Source organism: Anomaloglossus baeobatrachus, chromosome 8, assembly GCF_048569485.1.
Source record: "Anomaloglossus baeobatrachus isolate aAnoBae1 chromosome 8, aAnoBae1.hap1, whole genome shotgun sequence".
Lineage (NCBI taxonomy): Eukaryota > Metazoa > Chordata > Amphibia > Anura > Aromobatidae > Anomaloglossus > Anomaloglossus baeobatrachus.
The window spans coordinates 10,376,480-10,398,040 of NC_134360.1; the positions used below are offsets into that span (position 1 = coordinate 10,376,480).

The 21,561-nt window shown below is 44.1% G+C and overlaps 1 protein-coding gene across 1 annotated transcript in view; it reads right to left on the minus strand.

The window, feature by feature from the left end:
• The window catches only part of SUSD3 (sushi domain containing 3), an 83,627-nt gene extending 64,899 nt beyond the window's left edge, over positions 1 to 18,728 (minus strand). The window contains exon 1 of the mRNA XM_075321299.1: positions 18,410 to 18,728. Coding sequence (XP_075177414.1) covers positions 18,410 to 18,494 — 85 coding nt within the window. The 5' untranslated portion in view covers positions 18,495 to 18,728. The remainder of the gene's footprint in view (positions 1 to 18,409) is intronic.
• Positions 18,729 to 21,561: the final 2,833 nt, after the last annotated feature.

Genomic DNA, 21,561 nt, shown 5'->3' on the forward strand with positions numbered 1-21,561 from the left:
GAAAATGTGCAATCCGCATTTAAACAAAATTTGACAGGTGCAAAAGCATGGGCACCCTTATCAATTTCTTGATTTGAACACTCCTATCTACTTTTTACTGACTTACTAAAGCACTAAATTGGTTTTGTAACCTCATTGAGCTCTGAACTTCATAGGCAGGTGTATCCAATCATGAGAAAAGGTATTTAAGGTGGCCACTTGCAAGTTGTTCTCCTATTTGAATCTCCTATGAAGAGTGGCATCATGGGCTCCTCAAAACAACTCTCAAATGATCTGAAAACAAAGATTATTCAACATAGTTGTTCAGGGGAAGGTACAAAAAGTTGTCTCAGAGATTTAAACTGTCAGTTTCCACTGTGAGGAACATAGTAAGGAAATGGGAGAACACAGGTACAGTTCTTGTTAAGCCCAGAAGTGGCAGGCCAAGAAAAATATCAGAAAGGCAGAGAAGAAGAATGGTGAGAACAGTCAAGGACAATCCACAGACCACCTCCAAAGACCTGCAGATTCATCTTGCTGCAGATGGTGTCACTGTGCATCGGTCAACAATACAGCGCACTTTGCACAAGGAGAAGCTGTATGGGATAGTGATGAGAAAGAAGCAGTTTCTGCAAGCACGCCACAAACAGAGTCGCCTGAGATATGCAAAAGCACATTTGGACAAGCCAGTTACATTTTGGAAGAAGGTCCTGTGGACTGATGAAACAAAGATTGAGTTGTTTGGTCATACAAAAAGGCGTTATGCATGGAGGCAAAAAAACACGGCATTCCAAGAAAAGCACTTGCTACCCACAGTAACATTTGGTGGCGGTTCCATCATGCTTTGGGGCTGTGTGGCCAATGCCGGCACCGGGAATCTTGTTAAACTTGAGGGTCGCATGGATCCAACTCAGTATCAGCAGATTCTTGACAATAATGTGCAAGAATCAGAGATGAAGTTGAAGTTACGCAGGGGATGGATATTTCAGCAAGACAATGATCCAAAACACCGCTCCAAATCTACTCAGGCATTCATGCAGAGGAACAATTACAATGTTCTGGAATGGCCATCCCAGTCCCCAGACCTGAATATCATTGAAAATCTGTGGGATGATGTGAAGCGGCTGTCCATGCTCGGCGACCATCAAACTTACCTGAACTGGAATTGTTTTGTAAACAGGAATGGTCAAATCTACCTTCATCCAGGATCTCATTAAAAGCTACAGGAAGCCACAAGAGGCTGTGATTTCTGCAAAAGGAGGATCTACAAAATATTAATGTCACTTTTATGTTGAGGTGCCCATACTTTTGCACCGGTCAAATTTTGTTTAAATGCGGATTGCACATTTTCTGTTAGTACAATAAACCTCATTTCAATCCAGAAATATTACTCAGTCCATCAGTTATTAGATATATGAAACTGAAATAGCAAAAACCCAAATTGTTATAAACAAAAAAGGTTAACATTAATAGGGGTACCCAAACGTTTTCATATATGACTGTATATTTATGTCCATCTCATAAGCCTCATATCTCTAAGTGTGCCAAAAGATGGTCAAATACAACATAATAAAGTCAGCCAAACCTTTCCATTTCAAGAACTGGTGACAGTCTAATGTGTACTCGTAGTTAGACAGACATTTGTTCTTCAGACATTAGGCAGATGTTTTTCAAGAATCCCAATCCTTTGTTTTAAAGATGGATACATCTCAACAAACTTTCAGCGGGCACAATGCAGTGAGGGGGTAACGACCTCCATCACTAAACCCAGACTCCTCCATCAGATGCAGATCGAGCAGTGCGATCCGTCACTGCACACAACACAAAGGAGTATAAAAAAGGGGGCGCACTATGAAATAACATTAGTGGTATTAGGCAGGATGGCCGTGCTGAAGTCACGCTCTGCATCCAACACAGTACAAAAAATAATGATATAAATGAGACTGGCACATTAATGGGAATCTGTCACCACTTTGACCTTTTTACACTGTTAAGGGTGCTTTACACGAAACGATCTATCGTGCGATGCATCGTCGGGGTCACTTTTTTTGTGACGCACATCCGGCATCGCTTGCGAAATTTGACTTCTTGCAAACACATTTCTTGCAGCTCCCTGAGCTCTGCTCCATTGAAACAATGTTGCAGCACTGTCTGCCTTTGAGCTGGAGGCTGAAGCAGAGAGGAACCTGCAGAATCGGATTGCACTCGCACCAGTGTTAATCAATGAGCCAGTTTCCTCTTTCCTGTTATTTCTCAACACGAATCAGGCTCTCAGTACAATCGCAGCATGCTTCGTTTTGCAGCGAGTCTCAGCTCACGCACCCCATACAAGCCTATGGGAGCGTGTGAAACATGTTAGTGCGGTGCACGTGTGGCACCCTGGACTAGCCAGGTCGTCACAGGTACTACAACATACACCCCCACCCTGAGACAGGCACATCAGCCAGACACAAAATCCTTGTTGCCTCCCTCCAGGGGCTGATGTCCACACCAGGTAGGGTGGAGCCAGGCGGTTGGCCCCACCCACAGAGGAGTTCACAGTCCTGGAGGTGGGAAAGGAAGTCAGAACAGTTAGAGAAGTGAGGAAGGAGTGAGGAGTGAAGGAGAAGTGGAGGAGCAAACTGACCGTGCCCGGGTGTGTGGCCCGGGCACTAAGAACAAGGTTGGCAGAAAGTGGTGGCCGTCTGCAGGAGAGGCAGATCAACGCGGAACCGTAGGACCGGGGACGGGCGGTGGCCCGCCGGTGCCGAACTGGGGAGCGAAATGAAGCCAGAACACACAGGCAGGGCCTGCGGACCCCGACCAGGCTTGGAGCCGCCATTAGAGGTCAAATCCGTTAGTGACTGGAACCCGAGGGGTTTCCTAACAGCCAAGACCCGATTGAAGGCAACTGTCCGACCAGCAAAAAGAAAAAAATACAGCTACCGCCACAGCTAGAGTTCCAACGGCCAGAGCATGCGGGCAAAAGGGCTCCTCCGGCACATATACACGCTGGGGAGCGGGTTACCGGTGGGAATCCATCGGGACCGAACATACATAAAAGGTGCAGGGAAAGGCAGTCACCACCAACCGTCTGGGAGAAGTCACAGCAGCCGGCTGCGGGACCCGTCCATCCAGCCGTTTGGTTTACCAGAGACTTTGCGTACATTTGTGGCTGAGTGAGTACTACCGTGCCATCCGGCACCGCGCTGCGCAGTCCAGGCGACCCTGCACCTTGCCAACCCTGCCTCCCCGTCACCTCACCGGGCCCCGGGACCACCAACCCCTACCCACGGAGGGGGAAAACAACATCCCAGCTGCTCCCTGCCATCGCTCCCGGGATCTCCGTCACCAGCAGCGGTGGTGTCCAACCTCACCACAACCCGTGGGTGGCGTCACGGACCAAATCCCCAAACCAAACTACCCCCTTTCACTCACGGGCGAGGAGCGCCGCTCGAGTCCTCGGATCCGGCCCACCGCTCGAGCCACAGAGCAGCCATCGCAGCAGCGCCAGACCCGAGCGTTAGCGAGCGCAGCGCAACGGTGTCCTTCCCCGCCCGCGACACACTCCTAGACAGACAGCAGGGGAGATGGGGAGAAAGTGCTCCTGATCACAGTCACAAGACCCTCAGCTGACACCGCGGCACAGGGTCATTAGCATATCGCTTCCAATGCTCTTGCATCACAAGCTGTACACAAGTGGAAAAGAGCCCGTATAATCACACACAGCTCTGCAGTGAGAGCAGAGAGCGTCCGTCACACATCACACTGGCAACACCCATTTTATTTAAATAATCTCTGGAGGCGGAGTTATCTTCCAGACAGCATCAAACCCATAGCCTGGAAGAGCTCATTTACATAAAGTGATAAGAGGATATATCCACAGCAAGGCTTCTATACGAGGCATCTATGTATCACTTTTTTCAGCATTCTGTCCCCTGTATACCCATATTAACAGTTATGAAAGTCAAAGTGGTGACAGATTCCCTTTAAAATCTACCTATAAAGTTTAATGTAAAATAAAATTAGATAATACAAATAACAATAATACCACCGCAGGCCCCCTGTGCAGGTAAAAACACAATTATGTTGTAATAAAAAAAAAAAAAAAAAAAAATCCCACTGATTATTTTAAATAATAAATTGGTGAATGAGGCACTCTCTTTTTATGTCTTTCAGGTTCCCATTTGTGGACTATGTCAGATTCAATGGACTACTTTGGTACCAGAGCAAGAGTCAGGGATTGTTTAATATTTTTAAATAAAATATTTTTATGTGTGTGTTTATATTTATACTTACTAGGTTAGTTATGGGGGTGTCTGATAGACTCCTTTCCATTACTAACACCAGGGCTTGATGCCAGTTGACACTATACACCCGGCATTAACCCCAAAAGTATTACGCTGATTGCCACCTCACCAGGGCAATCAGAAAGAGCCAAGGCGAAGCACAAGAATTGCCATCTAATGGATTGGGGCCTGCTATTAGGTTGGAAAGGGCCCAATAACCATGGACCTTTCCAGCCTAATAATACCAGCCCCTAGCTGCCTGCTTTACCTTGGCTGGTTGTCAATATAGGGGGGACATCACATTTATTTTTTTTTAATTATTTATGTATTTAGTTCCTAGCAGCGACCTGGGAGTTCGAAATGCATCCAGGCATCTTCCCCATTCCATTTGAGCATCGTTTCCATCCATTTTAATGATTTTCCTGCCCCCCCCAGACCCCCTGGAAGAGTCTTCTGGAAAAATGCTAAATTATTCTATTGACTTCCAATAAACTCAATACTTAAATTGAACCCAGCCGGGGGTCCGATCTGCTTGAATCGAGTACCGAGCACCCAAGATTTTAATGCTCGCTAATCATTAATGACCATATAGATTAGAAAATCTTAAAGTCATAGTGAAGAACATATGGACGTTTTCACCATCTATGGAGCAATGGCACCGAAATAAAAGCAATATGTAAAAGGAGATATCAATGTAGCAACAGAAGACGGAAATCGCAAAACGATGATACAACCGATTAGCAGCAATTCATTGGCCAGTGACTCTGCTAACCCTTTAAATGCTGACTAAGGACTTTCCACATTTTATTATAGCATCCCGTAGTTTAGACCCAAGAAGAAGCCATAACCGAAGCAATAAATTGGAATAAAACCGTTCATGCACGCCACCTAAAAAAGGTCAATTTTAGCATAATAAAATTAGCAATGTAATGTTTCACCAGCTCATTCCTTCCCTGACCCAACTCCAACAATGAATATTTCTGAGATAACATAATATCGGCATAAATAGCCTGATATGATAAGACAGCAGAGCGTAATGAATATTAGATTAAAACCGCAGGCACGAGAGTGACAAAGCATCTGTAAGACATCACACGGCCGCCCGGCTCTGCAGACCGCTCCTGCGCTCACTGTATTGTCAGTCTTTACTCGTTTCACACTATATCCTCTGGTCTGGAGCCAACACGGATCGATCTACACAAAACTAAAAAGAAGAAATTGGCAGTAAAGTGACAACATGGAAGTAAGGAATAAATGATGGCCAAGATGAGTTTTGCCAAAAGTTAAATCCTGGATGCCACCCTGTGATTCTCCTGCATGTGCTCCACCTCTGCTCCATCCAATGGAGCTCTTCAGAGGTCTATTCTACATATTATTGGGGGTCCCAGCAGTTGAACCCCCAGTTGATTGTTACGAGACTGGTGGAGTTAACCAATCTCTCCAGCAGTACCATACAGAATGAATGGCGTAAGAAGTAGTGATGGGAGGACCCAGACTTTAAGTCCGGACCCGCGTGGGTTCAAAGGTACCTAAGTGCTGGGCCCGGGCTTCTCAGGGAATTCCAGGTATTGATCCAGATCCAAACACTCAGGAAATCCTAAAAAGTAAATTAAAAATAAAGGAAAAAAAATAAAAGCAAGCGTGCTGTACTTTCCGAGGCTCCAGCGCGGCTCTACACTGCTTCCTGGCCGCTCATTCACTTCTGGGGCCGTTCATTACATTCATACATATTCACTGCTTTCCCCACCCACTAGCATCTATGATTGGTTACAGTCAAACGCGCCCCCACACTGAGTGACAGCGTCTGACTGCGAACAATCACAGGCGCAGTCGGCAGGTCTATTGTACAGTAAAAATAAATTTAAAAAAATTGGCATAGGGTCCCCCCATGTTATGATAACCAGCAGAGATAAAAGCATACAGCTACAGGCTGCAGCCCCCAGCCGTGCGCTTCTCTTGGCTGTGTATGAAAAAAGGAACCGCATGTTACTTTTTTTTAAATTTAAATAAATAATTTGGATAAAAAAACCCCAAAAACAAACAAACCACAGCGTGCAGTCCCCACCCCCTAATTGTGATTCCCAGACAAGATAAAGCCTGAAAGCTGGTATTCTCAGGCTGGGGGGACCCATGCTTATTGGGCCCCCAGCCTAAAAATAGCAGCCTGTAGCTGCTCAAAATTGCCACATCCATTAGATGTAACAGTCCCAGCACTTTACTCAGCTCTTCTGGATTGCCCTGGTGCAGTGGCAATTGGAGTAATAAGGGGTTAATCACAACTCACAGCTGCTACTAAGCCCTAGTTTAGTAATGAGAGGAATCTATGGAGATTCACCCATTACTAATCTGTAAGTGAAAAGAAATAAACACAAACAGAAAAAAATCCTCTGCAGAGGGTTCGAGGAGGAAAGGCACGTCTTGGATTAAGGGCTGGTAAGGGAATCTCGTAAGGTCTGGAGCCTATGGCTCACCCTGGTGGGCTCAGAGACGTCGTGGTACTAAACAGCAGTGAGAAGAAGAGTGAGGGAATGGAGACCCAGGTGTCCGGCAGCTCGCAGGCGAGATCCAAGAAACCGGGGATAGGTCGAGTGAGAGTACCCCGAAATACAGTGACAGCAGAACCGGGTGGAGTGAGGCCACATCTGTTATAACGGTGAAAAGAATAAACTGTTCAAGTTTGGTTTGCAAGAGAACTCCAGTCACATGTTTTACTATTTTGTCTACGACGGGAATGGTAAAAGGGTGATGACACCAGCCTGAAGAAACCAGTAAATGTTGTGCACCCCATCCGTTGTCCTACACGGACACAGATTCTCTCTTGTGAAGCAATACGAAGCCCCTATGGCCCGGCGTTCATACCTTCCTAAACTATCAATGCACCAGAAATTGCCGCAGGTTCTCTCACCTGTGCAATACTAAGGAAATGCTGAACTGTTGGGGGGGGAAAGGGGGGAGGGGGCGTGAGGACTAAAATAGGGAACCATTGCTCTATAGAGAGAGATGCGGAGAGGAGTGAGGAGCACTCGGCACAATGAGAGACCAGAGCTGAGAGTCACAATGAGAGTCACACAGCTCAGTACTGCTGTATAATAGCTTCCATACTGCGGGCTGCTACACAGAGAAAGAAGACTATGAATCCACCTGTGTGTGCTGTGCTAGGGAGACATCATAGTAGGGGGTCTCCATCCACTAGCTCAGAGGACGAAGAAAATTAGAGGTCGAGCCCTCCTCACTGGTAATGAGGCAAACAACTCATAGAGCGAGCAGACATAGTGTTACAGTTCCTAATGTGCAGACATCATCTTATCCTGAACAGTTACACTTTAATCTTTACGTAGACCCCAGTAAAAGTAATGGCCAAGCCTACATGGATGCAGACAGTTCTTACATAGTTACTTAGGTTGAAAAAAGACCTAGGTCCATCTAGTTCATCCTTCCTCCACCAGTTCTACATTTAGTCACTAAGTCATTTATAACCCACAATGTTGTGTACTGAGGAAATCATCCGCCCTGATATAAAGCTGTTCTAGTATCTGCCATTACTACCTCTTGTGGTGGCATTCCACAGTCTGACGCTCTAACTGTAAAGAACCCTTTCCTATTCAGCTGCAGGAATCGCTTTTCTTCCACTCGCAGTGAGTGCCCTCTGGTCCTTAGTACTGTCTTTGGAAGAAATAAGTCATGTGCCAGTCCTTTATATTGACCACACATGTATTTATACATATAAATGAGATCTCCTCTGAGACGTCTTTTTCTAAGCTAAACATATCTAACTTTTCAACCTGTCATCATACGGGCGGCCTCCATTACTCATCATACGGGCGGCCTCCATTACTCATCATACGGGCGGCCTCCATTACTCATCATACGGGCGGCCTCCATTACTCATCATACGGGCGGCCTCCATTACTCATCATACGGGCGGCCTCCATTACTCATCATACGGGCGGCCTCCATTACTCATCATACGGGCGGCCTCCATTCCTTGTAATAGTCTAGTTGCCCGCCTTTGAACTAACTTCTGAATGTCCTTTTTAAAATGTGGAGCCCAAAACTGGATCCCGTATTCCAGATGTGGCCTTACAAGTGATTTATAGAGGGGTAACAATACGTTGGGATCACGGGATCTAATCTCTCTTTTTATACACCCTAGAATCTTGTTTGCTTTAGCAGCTGCTGCTTGACATTGAGTGTTGCTGCTCAGCTTATTTGTAATGAGAATACCCAAGTCCTTCTCCTGTTCTGTAGTCCCGAGTTTACTTCCATTTAATGTATACGCAGCTATAGGATTACTCCGTCCTAGGTGCATTACTTTACATTTATCAACATTAAATCTCATTTGCCAAGTATCTGCCCATTCTGACATCTTATCCAGATCTTTTTGTAATAATGGACTATCCAGGTCAGTTTTTAATATCCTACATAGTTTGGTGTCATCGGCAAAGACTGACACTTTACTATTAATCCCATCCACAAGGTCATTAATAAAGAGATTAAAAAGAATCGGTCCAAGCACAGATCCCTGCGGCACCCCACTGCTCCCAGTACAGATCCCTGCGGCCCCCACTGCTCCCAGTACAGATCCCTGCGGTCCCCACTGCTGACTATAGCCCATTTAGAGAATGTTCCATTTATGACTACTCTTTGTTTCCTATCTTTTAGCCAATTCCTTACCCAGTTGCATATTGTGTCCCCTAGTCCTTGCTTCTGGAGCTTTAGTATAAGGCTATTAGCCCTCCTCTATTAGCCATTTACCTTCCTCATTACATCTTTATGCATCATGGAAGGCAGTTTTATAAAAGTGTACAGGACTAATGGTAGCAATAATGTCTGGACAGATGGAAGGGAGCAAGTCTGGAGAATCAGACACTTTGTAGTCTATTATGGCAACATGGAAGAAACCAAAAGACCTGGGCGCTGGCTGTTTAAAAGATTTTCAAAGATATTTAAATTTTTTATTATAGATGTATTGGTGCAAAAAAAATAATTGGAAATAGTTATATTATATATTTTAAAAAGATGTTTGGCATATTATATAGCTGCAAATAGACAACAAGGGGTTAATTAATTTAGACTTGAAACATGGAAATAAAGTGCAAAAAGCAGAAGCATCAGAAAGTAATTCCTGACTTGTTGTTTCAGAGGCAGTTAATGTGACTTGTTAGTTATTACAATGAGTTACAAAGAGCGAGACCGGATGATGCGGACGGTTACCTCCAGTAACGCACAATTAGATATACGAGGTCTTCATAGTCACAACTCAAAGGGCAACAATTCACACGCTTGTTTTCAAAGTAGATTGCTAGTAAAAAATAAACCAAAAACAAAGAGTATGCCCGTGCCTTCAATGCAGCCAAGAGCTTGTGTGTTTGTAGCAGGGAGTGAGCAGAAAGCCTCTGCCAAAAACCTCTGGCAGCGGCTCATCTGCCCAGGAAACAAAAGGAATCGGGTGTAGTGCTGAGCGGACCCGGATCGGCAAAATCCGGATCCGCAAGGTTTGAGCGTCAGATCCGAGTCCGACCCAGACACGGGATTGTGGGTACACGATCTGGATCAGTTTTTTTTTTTTTCTTCTCTCTCTCTCTCTCTCCCTGCGGTTCCAATTCCCATTGACATATATGGGGCCAAAATCCGGATCGGATCCAGACTCCTTTCTAAACCCGCTGGACCCGGATTTTTCACTATCCGCTCAACTCTAAATCGTGTGTCCTATCCTTCTCTCCTCTACACCTTCTGTTGGGGGACAGCTGGGCAGCCCCCATACACATCAGCTAGTCGGCTGGTCCTGCAGAAATCAGCGGGTCTTTTCGATATTTATGGGGCCTTAAGGATCTAAACCAATTTACGGAAGACCCCGTACATTACAGTTACTGAGACCTTATGTAACATTGCTTGCGATGAAGAATCACAGATTAGTCACATTTTTTATCTAATTTTACAGCTGAAATTCACTTTTTGTGTGTTTCCCCTATATAATTCTATAATAGCTGGATCTGTGGCTCTATTCATACCGTTCTTCCTGTATAATGACTAGTGAGCCCACAGTAGTGACCATTGGTTTCATCGTTGTAATTAGTGAAGGTCAGGGGACCCTGGATGTTACGTAATAGGAAGACCCAACCACAGAAAAGATCACGATCCCATGGAAAGCTGAGAAGTAGACCCGTGGTGGGGGACACTTGACGCTTGTTTGCCCTGTGACCTGGGTGTACAGTGATAAAATGAGGTTTCATGATGCAACTAAAAGCTAAAACCACAGACTCCTCTCATCTGGTGCCTGTATAGTAGTCAGCACGGGTGGTCATCGGCTGCCATGAGAAGAAATCGGGGGGAGGGTGATGGCACCAGGATGATTGCCGTCACGATTCCTATGTGCAGAACATTCTGTATTGTTCTGCCATGCTCTCCTGTAGAGCCGGTATATACCGTGTTTTTCCAAAAAAAAGATACTGTCATACTTTTTTTTGCCTCCCAAAAAAATGCACTGATGTTTGTATGTGCGATCGGGTGTGATCACTGCAGGTCCTCTGCTCGGCGTCTGGTGTGATTGTGGCGTGCCCGCTGTCTATAATGAAGTGTCCTGCAGTATCTTTTTTAGCTGCATGGACACTTCATTATTGAACCGTGACTAGGGCTTATTTTCGGGGGAGGGCTTATATTTAAGCCTTGCTCCAAAAATGCCGAAAATCCCTGCTATGGCTTATTTTTGGGGGAGGGCTTATTTTTGGAAAAACACGGTATTACTTATGGTGCAGAGCATTTTGCAGGATGAATGCTCTGCTGATGGTTTTTCAGCATTGGGTTTCATGTTGGTCCTTGGAGGTGCTCTCACAGATGCTTCTTGTTCCCGGTGATTGCTCTGCTTCATTAAGGAGCGTGTTAGCTCAGGACGCCGCCAGTTGTACTTCCTGGTTACAGTTGTGCTGTTGGCTCCTGAGGTGCTCAGTGTTCAGATCTTGGCTTGTCGACTCCGGACTGTTGTTGACCCGTCTCTACCTGTTCCTTCGTTTCTGTTGTGACTTCCCGGCTTTTGACCTTAGACTCCCTCCTGACCACGTCATCTTATATTAATAAATATGAAGTTTTATATACACTTCTGAAATTTTGGACGTCTATGTGCCGGGATCCGCCTTCCATTACACGTTATCTTATATGTACTCTCCTGTAACCCTGACCTTCGGCTTGTACCTTGACCTTGTCTCTGCCACCCCTCCCCCGTGTACTGTGTGCACTCCTGATTTATGATCTCGGTCTGTCTGACTACCTCTCCATTTACTGCATGCAAGTATGTCCAGCGCCACCTAGTGACAGTCATCACAATTGCATTACACAATCATGCCACTTAAATGGCGCTGTCAGCAACTGATGGCGGCATTTAACAGCAGAGATGGGAGCTTGCTGGTTGTATTACACAGCGGTGTGTGGTGCGGGCTCAGTTCCCAGCCTCAGGCGAGACTGAACATGAAAAAGGTTAAAAATATGAGCGCTGCACTCCGATTGCTTGATACGGGAACTTGTAGGCACTTTTGATAAAAGTTGTGTTTCTTAGTGGTCTAGGGTGGTCATTGCCGGTTTATAGCCGGATGTGGAAGGTTCGCTACTATGAATTTGTGTAACATAGACAGACAATAGGTCAATTTCTTAAACCATCCTTCTTGTCAATGACTTTTCTTGCTGATTAGATGACTCGGCCCAAATTGTTCAATACAAATTATCCAGCAGGAGATTAACCTTGGCTCGGAGAAGCACGGCTTAATTACCGGCGGAGAGTATCTCTGACTCGTCCTCATTGTATTGTTATTTAAAAGACTGGAACTGAGCTGTCAGAAGGGCCCATGAAATAGATCATATCAGCCCCGCAGGGGAAATAGATCACTTTCCCTATTTCTGAGTCAAACTCTCCTCTAACGAGGCTTCTGGAGCGCGGACTTCTGGGACCGCAGAAAAAAGGATTTAATTACTCAGAAGAATGGGAATTCCTGAACAGTTTTAGACTTTAAGCTTCCAAGTAAATGTGTTCTGTACAAGTAACGGAGAGACTGGCGCGGCATTAAAAGCTTATGGCCTCATTTTTAACACCCTCAGTACACTTAGATGCCTTTAATGAGGGATTACAGCGACGATGTGACGCCACCGATACAAATAAAAAATGGGCAGAAACACTAAACTGATCAATAGTTTGTTAAAAGGTTTGTATTAATGAAATCAAAAGTTCATCAATTCACATATACTCGTCTAATGAAAGCTGACAACCAACTGGGGTCGGGTGGAAAAAGAGAAAAACATTTAATTTTGCATTACCCAAGATAGTAAGTTAGCACCAATCCTTATCGATCAGTCAGTGGTCCGGAGAATGGCGACCTGGAACCCAGCTCCATGGAGCAGATGAGCGCATGTTCAACCTCTACTCCATTCATTGTCTATGGGAGTCACCCAGTTCCAGCAGTCCCATAGACAATGAATGGAGCAGAGATCGAGGATGCGCACCTCTGCGGCAGTTAATATGGAGCGCTTCAGATCTCAATTCTTGTTTTTTTAGCCCCGGTAAGATTGCCACTGGACGGAACATGGATGGGAGGTATGTATCACAAAGGTGGTTATCCTCAGTGATGTAAGGCTGGAAGCAAGCTCCAACACACACAGTACTGAATATTATATATTTGAGCAAAATACACATCTGAAATATTATTTCAGGATAAACCACTCCATAACAGTATGAGAAACCAGAAAAACCAGGAGCTTTTGCAGGGCAATAAAGAATTTTATTCATACAAAAATGACATAATCACATATATTATAAAACAGACATAAGGGTTAAAAAGTGCTATAATAGGGAAAACAGCCAAAAGGTATGTGGGACAGAGAAGCACGCTCATATTGTTATAAATAGCAAGGGTACATAGGCCAGACTGAATAAATACATGGGCGCCCAGAGGAAGCTGAGATGTGCGATGCGAAACGCGCGATGGATGGGTTTCTTTGGTAGTGGGACACATTAGCGACGCTCTGCATTAATGGGTAATTAATGAGATCTCAATTTTTGATTTTTTTAGCCCCTGTAAGATTGCCACTGGACACATCATGGATGGGAGGTATGTATCACATATGTGGTTATCCTCAGTGATGTAGGGCCGGAAGCAAGCTCCAACACACAATACTGAGACTGTTTGGATGGGAGGTATGTATCACATATGTGGTTATCCTCAGTGATGTAAGGCCGGAAGCAAGCTCCAACACACAATACTGAGACTGTTTGGATGGGAGATATGTATCACAGAGGCGGTTATCCTCAGTGATGTAAGCCCAGAAGCAAGCTCCAAACACAGAAAGTACTGAGACTGTTAATAGGGTGCAGCAGTGCTGAGTTTATGAGTAGACAGATGGGTGGAACTGACTGCTCACCTACCCCACCCCAGGGCGTGGTATGATGGACATAAGAAAGTCCAGGTGTATCATTAGGGGTCTGTGCGTGGAGGTGAGAAGGCCTCCTATGTGAAGTCTCCATGCTAGGACATCACTGAAGTGCTGTGGTTTGGAATATGTATCCTGTTTTCCTGCACTGTTTTCCTGCCCTTTATTTTCTATGTTGCTGGTATACTTTGTGGCGTTTTAATAAACCAGCCCGGACGTTTTATTTAAATTGCCTCCTGTTCCTACTTCAAATGCAGCCAAGATCCCCACACCCCATTGACAAGACTGGTGGGGGTCCCAGTGGTCAGACCCCCATCTATTAGTAAGGGAATAACGAATCTTGCGGATGACCCTTTAATTCTAATTCCAGAGGTGATTTTTGGTTTTGTCATATCTGGCACATACAGTGCTGTGCAGACGTTTTAGGCAGGTGTGAGAAGAAATGCTGCCGAGTAATAATGCTTTAAAAAATAGTGTTAATCATTTATTTTTAACCAATTAACAAAATACAAAGTATATGAACAAAAAAGAAAAAAAAAAATCTCAATCACATTATTTGTTGTGACCGCACTTTACTGTCAAAACAAAACAGCATCAATTATTGTAGATACGCTGCACAAAGTCAGGGATTTCCTGGGATTAGTCAGGCATATGAGGAACTAATTACACCAAACAGGTGAGAATGAACATATTCAAATGTAAGATGAAACACAGTCATTGACTGAAACAGCTGTGTGGGAGGCCTAAAACTGGGTGAGGAACAGCAAAACCCTGCTACAAAAGGTGAGGTTGAGGAAGAAAGCGTCATAGAACAGGACACACTGTGACGAGACTGAGCTCAGCAACAAGACACAAGGTAGTTACACTGCATCAGCGAGGAGTCTCCCAGGAAAAGATATCAAAGCAGATGAGGGTTTAATGATGGGATATTAATGTTAAATAACTGAATAAATGGTCAAATCACCCAATATACATCATGGGTGCAAACTTAAGAGGGTGATCCAAATTCAGTCTGTCTCCTTTGTCCCTGAATTTGGCCAAAATGGACAATTTCAACAGGAATACATTTACTGGGTGGAATTCAACATTGAATGATCATTTTATCATTATATCCCCATCGATGTTATGTTAGAATTGTTTGCGCAGTTACACAAACAATAGTTCCAGGAAAGATCTTGTGCCCCTTCTATATTAAATGTCATTATACATTAGATAAGTCGTCCGAACTCGTTGATTTCAACCGGATTCCCAAAACATCTAATGTCAGGGTCATAAGGATCGGGCGACCGGAATTCAATTGCAGGGCACTGAGATAAGTCACTGCCAGATGATCCTGGCAGCGGCTCTATAAAAGACAACACAGGAGAGCATGGCGGAGCCCTGTATGGAGGAGATCACTGCCGGCTGAACTATCCATTGTCTGACCTCTATCTAATGTGTAATTGAACATGTATGAATATCAGATGAACGTTCATTCAAGGGAACCTGTCACCTGAAATTTTGCTAATAAACTAAAAGAATCCCCTTCTGCAGCTCCTGGGCTGCGTTCTAGAAAGGTTCCTCTTGCTACTTGGCCCCCCTTTCAGACCTAAACACTTTATAAAATCTTACCTTTTGGTATGCTAATGAGGTTTTATGGTCACGGGGGCGGGCTGTATTGCATCCGTTATTCCCCCCACCTGCCGCTGTTTGCCCTCCCCCAGTGTTGATTGACAGATGACGCCGCCGCTATTCAGTGCTCCTGAAGTCTGGCGCATGCCCAGTGGCAGTATCGCGGGGCTGAGCACAGTTCAAATTGCGCGCACCGGTGATCGTATTGCGCAGGCGTGAGATTATGGGCGGGTACTTGAAGGACAATTTGAACTGTGCTCAGTCCTGCGATACTGCCTCTGGGCATGAACCAGACTTCAGGAGCACTGAATAGTGCCGGCGTCATCTGTCAATCAACACTGGGGGACGGCGAACAGCGGCAGGAGGGGGGGAATAACGGACGCAATACAGCCCGCCCCCGTGACCATAAAACATCATTAGCATACCAAAAGGTAAGATATTATAAAGTGTTTATTTAGGTCTGAAAGGGGGGCCAGTAGCAAGAGGAACCTTTCTAGAATGCAGCCCAGGAGCTGCAGAAGGGGATTCTTTTAGTTTAAGGCCAGTTTCACACATCCTTCTTTTTGCCGGTTTCGCGGATCCGGCGCGCTCCCATACAGTGAATACAGTACAATGACAGCACAACAAGCGCCAGTCACGTGCTGTCATGTGACCGGCGCATGTGACCCGGAAGTTACAGCACTGTCATTGTACTGTATTCACTGTACGGGAACGCGCCGGATCCGCGAAACCGGCAAAAAGAAGGATGTGTGAAACTGGCCTAATAGCGAAATTTCAGGTGACAGGTTCCCTTTCAGCAGTCACTCAACCAACTTCTAATATGTCAGGTCACCACAAACCTAGATGACAAGACATCACTTAGGCTGTGTTCACACTGAGCATTTGGTGTGGATTTTACGTGCAGAATTCCACATGTAAAATGTGCAGTGTTTTACACAAAAGTGGATGAGCTTTTACGTAATCTCATCCACTTGACATTTTTTGCGTGCCAAATTAAGTGCAAGTATATATAGAATTTATTTTTTTGGTCAATTAGGACCCTAAATCGTGAGGATAAACCATTTTGTAGCATTTTTTATGCATTTCCAAAACAACAAAAAAAAAGAACAAAAACGCAGGAATTAATGTAGAAAACATGCAAAGATTTTATATAGAACATCCGCAGTGTGTGACCCAAACCAAACAGATCCCGGGCCTCACAGGAAAGAAAGCTTATCATTGTAAGTTACCTGTTTTAATAAATCATTTATTTTAGTGGGCTCCTGAATGAAAACCACACTGATAGGGAAGGAGGGGACCCCTATAATAGGCAGAACCAGCAGCAGCAGGGGAAGCAGAAAAGGTGATGTGGGGCAAACGCCTTTCAGAAACATCTATATTTTGAAAACAAAACTGATACATTTTTCAAAACAATTTCTAGGTTTGTTGATCCTGTGACCACAGACTTCAAACTGGTTACAATAATGCTACATCAAGTCAATGTCTATTCTATACTATTGTACTACATGCTGGGGCTGGAGTATATTTTCTATATTATTGTACTACAGACTACATGCTGGGCTGGAGTATATTCTTTCTAGATTATTACACTACATGCTGGAATATATTCTCTTTCTACTGTAAATTAGATTCTGGGGCATATTTACTTTCTACTCTATATTATTGCACTACATGCTGGGCTGAAGTATATTTTCTTTGTATATTATTGCATTACATGCTGGGGCTGGAGTATATTTTCTTTCTATTCTAGATCATTGCACTACATGCTGGGCTGGAGTATATTTTTTTTGTATATTATTGCACTACATGCTGGGCTGGAGTATATTTTCTTTCTATATTCTTGCACTACATGCTGGGCTGGAGTATATTTTCTTTCTATATTCTTGCATTACATGCTGGGGCTGGAGTATATTTTCTGTCTATATTCTTGCACTACATGCTGGGCTGGAGTATATTTTCTGTCTATATTCTTGCACTACATGCTGGGCTGGAGTATATTTTCTGTCTATATTCTTGCACTACATGCTGGGCTGGAGTATATTTTCTTTCTATATTCTTGCATTACATGCTGGGGCTGGAGTATATTTTCTGTCTATATTCTTGCACTACATACTGGGCTGGAGTATATTTTCTGTCTATATTCTTGCACTACATACTGGGCTGGAGTATATTTTCTGTCTATATTCTTGCACTACATACTGGGCTGGAGTATATTTTCTGTCTATATTCTTGCACTACATACTGGGCTGGAGTATATTCTCTTTCTATATTCTTGCACTACATGCTGGGGCTGGAGTATATTTTCTTTGTATATTCTTGCACTACATGCTGGGGCTGGAGTATATTTTCTTTGTATATTCTTGCACTACATGCTGGGGCTGGAGTATATTTTCTTTGTATATTCTTGCACTACATGCTGGGGCTGGAGTATATTTTCTTTGTATATTCTTGCACTACATGCTGGGGCTGGAGTATATTTTCTTTGTATATTCTTGCACTACATGCTGGGGCTGGAGTATATTTTCTTTGTATATTCTTGCACTACATGCTGGGGCTGGAGTATATTTTCTTTGTATATTCTTGCACTGCATGCTGGGGCTGGAGTATATTTTCTTTGTATATTCTTGCACTACATGCTGGGGCTGGAGTATATTTTCTTTGTATATTCTTGCACTACATGCTGGGGCTGGAGTATATTTTCTGTCTATATTCTTGCACTACATGCTGGGGCTGGAGTATATATTCTTTCTATATTATTGCATTACATGCTGGGCTGGAGTATATATTCTTTCTATATTATTGCATTACATGCTGGGCTGGAGTATATATTCTTTCTATATTATTGCATTACATGCTGGGCTGGAGTATATTTTCTTTCTATATTATTGCATTACATGCTGGGCTGGAGTATATTTTCTATGTTATTGCATTGCATGCTGGGCTGGAGTATATATTCTTTCTATATTATTGCATTACATGCTGGGCTGGAGTATGTATTCTTTCTATATTATTGCATTACATGCTGGGCTGGAGAATATATTCTTTCTATATTATTGCATTACATGCTGGGCTGGAGTGCACTTGCACCATATGTGCAGGGCTCAGCCCCAGGTGACAGAGCAGACACACATGAGCCTTACCTGTGCTGTTGTACAAGTTGCTCTTCTCCTCTGTGATCAGGACAGTTCTTGAGAGATCCAGGACTGAGGCTGTGGCAGACTGCATGCTTTCTGTTCTGTCCTCAATAGCAGGAAGGAAACCTCTGGAGCAGGTGAGAATCCTGGAGATCCCTGGAAGAGGTTAATGAGGCATCAATCTTGCTGCACACATAATGACTGCAGGGACAGGCTGGCCCAGATCCTGCAAACTCATTAATCTCTAATCTGAGATGGACAGAACAGTTGAGGAGTGAAATATTTGCTTATATGTGTGTCTGTAGCAGCATTGAGAGTGCACAGTGTTATATGTGCTGCAGAAGCTGGTGCTCGCGGGCGCCCTCTGCAGACACTTGGGCGCATTGCACCTCTCCTCTGGGACTCAGGGTGGAAATCAAACATTCCTCATCTGAGAAAGGAGATTGTGATTTTACAGATGGAGATGCCACTTCTTCTTCTGCTCTCATTACACATGAGGAAAGGGCATCATTTATCACACTGCATAGGCAGCAGGCAGGCTGAACAGGAAAAGGTTAAACTGTCAGCTCCTGCCTCAGTTTTGTGTTTGGTTGGTAATAAGCATTCAGTTTATCACCAGTCTGTTCTTACAGGAGAGATGATGATGGGCAGGAGACAGGCTGCGGCCAGATTCACACCGTCATGATAAATAAGGCATTTTGCTGGATGGAAAATGCAATTGCAATCAAAATTATTCCACCCCCCTATTGCAAATTAGGTTTCAAATGTTTTGCTCTTTGCAATAAACCAAGAACAATATAGCTCAACGCAACTAATATAACAAGTGGGTTTTTTCCCCCCAAACACAAAATGCTTCTCTTTATGATCACTAAAGTCTCAGAATTATTTAACCCCTTTAGTATAATCTCATAAAAATGCACATTTGTAAAATCAGGTGTTCTCTCTGACACCTGATGTAATTAATCAAGAGACTAACCAATCAAGAGAAAAACAAGCATCAAATACCTGGACTGAGGTTTGATTTAATGCTAAACTGCGCAAAGAGAGCGGTCCAAAAGGTAAAATGGAAACTGTCCCTTCATCAAATCTTGCATGGATCATTTGTAAAGGTGAGCGGAGTATAGGAAAGTTTGTAATATTTGTAATCACAGAATTCTGCCTCTATTTACAAGTATGAGACACATCTTCCTCTCTCCCTGTTTCCTGAAAAAAGAAAAGGGGGGGAAAAAAAAAAAAAGCTCAACTCTGTTTTGCTCCTTGTATGATAGATCTCCAGCACAGCGAATTACTATACTTTATGTAGAGGGGACAGAGACTGTGCAGAGCTTCCTGAGGGTAGTGCGCATGCTGCAGAAATTTTCTGCATTAAATCTGCACCTTTTGTTACAATTATACAACTCAAAATGTATACTTTTTGGTGCTTTTTTTATGAAGCCAATAGGTGGAAGAGCTTCAAACAGGAGGAAAAAAATGCACCAACAATTGACATGCTGCAGATTTTTTTTTTGTGCAACATGGGCACAACACTTCAGAAATCTCAGACTTTGCTGGTTTCAGTATAGGTATGCAGATTTTGCTGCAGAGTTGTTAAAAAAAAATGTTCACATGTTGCTTTTTTTTTTTTTTTGCTGCAGCAAAACCTGCTTTTTGATAGTAAAGCTACTTCCTAAAAGCAGGTTTTGTGCGTCACTTGTCACTGTACCTGTTTTAAAGTTAGTTTCATTCTCCATAAAAGCAGCAAAAATTTGCACTCACATTGCTTATAACCTGGAAACAAACGCAAAAAAACAAAGAATTGACACACTACTTTTAAAAAAAGCAGCAAACACAACATACTTCAATGAGGAAAAAAGCAAGCGTGTGTGTGTGTGTGTGTGTGTGTGTGTGTGTGTGCAATTTCTGGAATCTCAGTGCTTTTGCTTGTACTGTAAAAAGCAGTTTTTAGTTTGCATACAACTTATGTAAAAAAAAAAAATGCAATGTGTGAACATAGCCTCTTCCCTCCCTCCATAGCTGGAAACTCCTTCACACCGCTCACTACTGCTGTGGAGTTCCCTCTGCGCTGCTGCTCCTCTCCGTATGCTAAGGAATGGAGATCAGGAATAATTTCTGTAAGGCCCCCTTCACACGTCCGTGATACACGTGCGTGTTTGGTCCGTTTCCGTATATGCCGGAGACACGGCCAAACGTGCACCAATGTTAATCTATGATTGTGGTCACACGTCCGTTATTTCATTATGTCCCTGTTTGCGTGTCCGTGATCCGTATGTGTGTGCGTTTTGCACGGATGCATGTCCGTTATCTGCACGGAGCACGCACACGTGGACACAATGAAAGTCTATGGGTATGTGCACACACGTTAGTAAACACGTATGCATATACCTATAGTCCGTGTCCGTTTGGTGTTTTTATTTCTAGTGATGTCGGCTATTCTTTCTATTTCTGTGTATGTCGGTCAATCTCCCTGAGTCCGTCGGTCAGTCTCTCTGTCTCTCTGTCGGTCTCTCTGTCTGTCTGTCCCTCTCTCACAGTCTGTCGGTCAGTTTCCCCCCCTCTCTCATACTTACCGTTCCCCGATCTCCGGCGCAGCGCTGCACGGCATTCACACTGCTGCGGCGGCTTTTACTATTTTGAAAAAGCCGGCCGCTCATTAAACAATCTCCTATTCCCTGCTTTCCCCGCCCACCGGCGCCTATGATTGGTTGCAGTGAGACACGCCCCCACGCTGAGTGACAGGTGTCACACTGCACCCAATCACAGCAGCCGGTGGGCGTGTCTATACTGTGCAGTAAAATAAATAAATAAATAATTATAAAAAAACGTCGTGCGGTCCCCCCCAATTTTAATGCCAGCCAGATAAAGCCATACGGCTGAAGGCTGGTATTCTCAGGATGGGGAGCTCCACGTTATGGGGAGCCCCCCACCCTAACAATATCAGTCAGCAGCCGCCCAGAATTGCCGCATACATTAGATGCGACAGTTCTGGGGCTGTACCCGGCTCTTCCCGATTTGCCCTGGTGCGTTGGCAAATCGGGGTAATAAGGAATTATTGGCAGCCCATAGCTGCCAATAAGTCCTAGATTAATCATGTCAGGCGTCTATGAGACACCCTCCATGATTAATCTGTAAATTACAGTAAATAAACACACACACCAGAA